Consider the following 4,748-nt stretch of genomic DNA (forward strand, 5'->3'; position numbering starts at 1 on the left):
TGCCTTTGTGCAGAAATCACTAAGAAGCTGAGTCAACTGATCAAATCTTGCATTCATGTAGCTAACTGAGTCAACTTCATAAATCCCAGCCTTCTTTGGCTCAAGTGCTCTAGGATTTCCCCACAAATGGGTATTATGAGCAATCTTCTCTAATAAATCATAGCATTCTTCACTTGTCATTCTCATGAAATCTCCTCTTGCTTGTGAATCAATTGTGTTTCTTATGGCTGGAGTAACTCTGGTGTAGAAATTCTGAACAATCATCCATTTGGGTATTTTATGATGAGGACATTGCCTTTCAAGCTCCTTAAATCTCATCCAAGATTCATACAAAGTTTCATCATCTCTTGGTTTAAAAGCTACCATCAAATTCCTCAAATGAGTGGTCTTCCCAGGTGGGAAAAATTGAGATAGAAAAGCTTGAGATAGCTGCTCCCAAGTAGCTATAATAGCTTGTGGAAGTGAGTCATACCACTCCAATGCTGAATCCCAAAGAGAGAATGGAGATAAAGTGAGCCGAATAACTTCATCTGAAACTCCAGGCTGCCTTTGTGTACCACATATCATCAAAAATTTATTCAAATGAGAATGAGGATTTTCAAGTGGACTACCTCCAAATTGTGAATTCTGAACCATTTGAATAAGACCAGTCTTTAACTCAAATTGATTAGCTCCAATGATAGGTCTGTTATCTCTCACATCTGCACATCTAGGAAAAGCATAATCCAACATGGATCTTCTTTGAGGATCATTTTGATTAACAACTACATTTTGCCCGTTTTGCTCATTTCCTCCATTGTTTCCACCAATAGCTCTATTTTGATTCTCCATATTTTCTATTGTCTCCTCTTGCTCAAATCTTTCTTGTTCTTCTTTTTCTGCTTCCTTTCTTCTTTTGTATTCCTTTTTGTTGGCTCGGCAGAATTTTTCAATTTCTGGGTTGAACAACAATTCAGTGTCACTTGTGCTTTTCGATCGTCTCATAAACAAGAAAAGTACCTAAAAAACACAAGGAACAATAGTGAAAATAAAAGAAAATAAAAATTCTAATTAGCTTAAAACAATTAAAATCCAACTTAAAAGCAAGCAATTCCCCGGCAACGGCGCCAAAAACTTGGTACGATGTGTCCGCAAGTGCACGGGTCACAGTAGTATAGTTTTAAAAAATGATATCGATCCCACAGGGAATTGTGCTTAAATTGGAAATAAAAGTATAAGCTAATTAGAATGACAAAAATTAAAGATGTAAAATGAAATTTGGAATTAAAATTGGTATTTGATGAATTAAAACTAAATCAAACAATTAACTAAAATTAATTAAACTAGATTACCAAAAATTAATTTGAAATTTCTATTTATGAAATTTGAGAGGAATTAAATCTAAATTCAATAAAAATTAAAGTGATTCTAGAGATTGGATTTTTCAATATTGTTTGCATGTGGTTTATCCCTAATTTAACTAAACACATGAGAATTGCAATTTTGAGGGAAATCAATTCTTAAATTTTTGAAACCTTTTTCAAGCATTTCAAAGTTGGTTTTCATTAAATCAAACCCTGTTTTCACGGTATTTCAAACCTAACAAAAACCCATTTAAAGCTCTAATTGATTTTTGAAAAGTTCCCCTTAATCCTCTTAGCTTATCTCTAACACCAAGAAAATAAAGTTTATTGCAAGATTATCTATCCCTAGTATTCACTTTTCAGTCCATTTATTAAGGATTAAAGCTTAACTTAATGAGGGCCCATTCATCAAGCAAGGCAACAAGCTCACAAGCAATAAATCAAAATGTAACAAATCCCATTTAAATGGCTAAATCAGTTCAAAATCACAATACAAATCAATATTTACAAACCCATCTCTAGAATCTCAATCAACTACTCACAAATCATTGTTTAAAGACAAACCCAAATGTATAAATGAAGAAATAATGGAAATGTAAGCTAAGGGGTAGAAAAACCCAGAAAAATGCAGAAGGATCTACTGCAGAAAAGTGCAGAAACGTGATCCTTGCTGCTGCTGGAAAAATGCAGAATGAGCTCCTCTCTTTCTCTCTTTCTATCCTTCCAAAAATGCCTCCCTTGCTCTCTATGGAAAGAAAATGATAAATGAGACTTTATATAGGCTAAGGGTCTGCCCTAGAATGGGTAAAAAGGGGGAAGGTTCCAGAGAAAGTGAGGTAAAAAGCCAGAGTAACGGAAATACCACGTCAACCATTTCCAGTAAAAATGACATAAGCCGAGTCAGTTGTGTCGTGGGTTGTGTCGCGGGTTGTGTAGCTCTTGGCCTGAATATCTGACGATCGACACAACTTGCGACATAAGCTAATTCAGTTGTGCTGCAGGTTGTGTCGCTCTCGGCCATTTTTTACTCAACTTCAAAATTTTTGCAATTCGACTTTAATCTCCTCCAAATGGCTACTCTGATAAAAATACATCAAATTTCTCCAAAATTAACCTACAAAACAAATAAATTCCAAAAATTAAACTAAGAAAAGTGAAAATTGCAAAATTGACTAAATATATACTAATATCTATAATAATGGCTATGAACAAGGATAAATTATGTGTAAAAATTATATCTAAATGATGATATAAAATGCATGCATCATGGCTCAAAGAAAATTTGTGCAACTCATCAATGTTAGCAAAATTAGGATTGAAGAAAAGATAAAGTGCAAAAATAATGTGCAAGAAAATGGAAAAGTGTAAAGAAATAAAATCTAATAGTTAAATAAAAAATTAAACCAAAAAGCATTCACAGAGTATCTATGTCCATAGCAGAAAATAAAATAAAATAAAGTAAAATAAAGTAAACTAAAGGAAAGAAGTGCAAGTATAATCATAAAAACTAATTACCAAAGTATTACAACTAGTACCAAAGTTCGAAAACTAAAATAAACAGATTACAAAATAAACTTAAAACAGAAATTAAAACTGCTGCTACTGATCAAGCTCTGCTATCAAGTCTTTGTTGCTGCATCAGGATCTGCTTCAGGTTCTGCAGTAGGTTCATTGTGATCCGAAGCTTCAGAAGCAGTTTCCAAATTTTCTGTGAGGTCTTTCATTTCTTGAAACATGGCTTGGCCCCAATGATATAAGTTGTTGTAGGATTGGGCCAGTTTGTTGTAAAGCTCCAACATTTGAATTTGATGTTGCTTCTGTTTCTTTTTAAGAGATAAAAATCTCTTTTTAAGTTTCTTTTCTAGCTTCTTCTTTTGGTTAACCTGCTGCTGACCCATGGTTTCAATTTTGATTTCTAAGTTTTTCAAGGTAGCAAGAATTTCTGTGTTGTTAGGTGAGAGCAGATGGTTGACAAGTGAAACCTGTTATTATGGATTCAAAGGATATTAAGAGTGATATAATGTCTGCTAAAGCGTGGGGTAGTGGTTGGTTGTGGTTCTCTGGTGTAAAGGTAGTGGGGTGCAGTAGTACCAGTGGTATCGGGATCTTCTTTATGCAGTATAGGTATGGCCTATTTTCTCACAAACATCCATATGCAAGACAACATTGTCTTTGTCTATATATGATTCCCTAAAGCGGCAAGAATTTATATAGACTAGCATCAAAGCTAAATGAGTTTGCTATAGCAGTTATATACCCCCCAAAAACTATACTACCTTTAGTATGCTTTGTGACAATTTGGTGCCAATGAGTGGCTATGAAATGGGCTGTGCTTACTTGTTTTCTCTCCTTCATGCACCACAAGAGAAACAAGTCACCAGCACCCACAATACTGTTACTGTGTCCCCTCCCTAAAACAGTGTAAGAAATGAACCTATGGAGGTATTTCAATACATGGTCAACTATCCTTGAGGCTTTTGCAATCCTCTGTCTATAATAACCCCCAAAAGGTGCAATATCCTTCCAGAATTGAACAGGGTCATAAACAGTTTGCTGCCACTCAATGTTTTTATACCCCGAATCCTGAAAACCAAAAATTGCATTCATAGCAGCCATGTCTAACTCCCTATCAATTCCAGCACATCGAAATATATCATATCTTTATGTTCAGGCACTGTTGGTTTGAAACTCAGCCTTAGGGAACTCAAAAATTCTAGGGTTAAATCCTTGTACACTGGTTCCCTAATTTTAGCAAAATCGATCCGATATGACATTCAAATAGGCAAATACAGAGTCATAAATGCCTAATTCTTTCAAAATCTGCTCATCCATATACTTGTTTGCCAAAATAGTTTTAGAAACTAATTTCTCATAGGCCTTTTTCATATCCATATCCCTAAAAGCTCAAGGTAATGGAGAAATTACCTCCTCGATATTATCTGCAGATGATGCAGGTGCTGGAGAGTGTAAGGGAGACTGAGTTACTGGTGTTTGGACCGCTGGTGCTGGGGTTTGCGAGGAAGACCTGGTTTTTTTGCTGACTGGTTCAGAGGACGGCCGAGGTAGAGAGTTTAGGTCAAAAGGAACAGAGGGTACTCGTTTTCGTTTTCTGACAGGGGTTTCCTTGGGTCTACCTGCGACCCTTTTTGTTTTGCCTTTTGTTTTTGTTTGAGTAGGCACAGGTTCTGGGGAATGGGTGTCGAGAATTGGTGTTTCATTTTGCGGCTCGGATTGCCGCGAGAGGGGAGTTGGCGGAATGAGAGGTGGTATTTGGCTTGGGGGTAGTGGCGGTGACTGAGGTGGTAGCGATTGTGGTAATGGCGGCGTTTGTGGTGGCGGAGACTGAGGGAGTGGCGGACTGGGGCTGGGGTTAGGGTTTGTGGGCAATGAGGATGGAGTACCCAT

At 36.4% G+C, this 4,748-nt stretch overlaps 1 protein-coding gene and 1 non-coding gene across 2 annotated transcripts; one reads left to right on the top strand and one right to left on the bottom strand.

Annotated features, from left to right (window-relative positions):
- The first annotated feature begins 274 nt into the window (after positions 1-274).
- Positions 275-380, top strand: LOC131170880 (small nucleolar RNA R71). The gene has a single exon (XR_009141645.1). It is a non-coding gene; the product is annotated as a small nucleolar RNA R71 (small nucleolar RNA).
- A 2,582-nt stretch (positions 381-2,962) lies between these two features.
- LOC131170335 (anther-specific proline-rich protein APG-like) lies at positions 2,963-4,748 on the bottom strand. The gene is made up of 3 exons (XM_058129388.1): positions 4,269-4,748; positions 3,722-3,926; positions 2,963-3,027 (listed from the first exon to the last, which is right to left on the bottom strand). Exons 1-3 carry the CDS (start codon positions 4,746-4,748, stop codon positions 2,963-2,965), a joined length of 750 nt encoding a protein of 249 aa, XP_057985371.1.

Source organism: Hevea brasiliensis, chromosome 11, assembly GCF_030052815.1.
Source record: "Hevea brasiliensis isolate MT/VB/25A 57/8 chromosome 11, ASM3005281v1, whole genome shotgun sequence".
Lineage (NCBI taxonomy): Eukaryota > Viridiplantae > Streptophyta > Magnoliopsida > Malpighiales > Euphorbiaceae > Hevea > Hevea brasiliensis.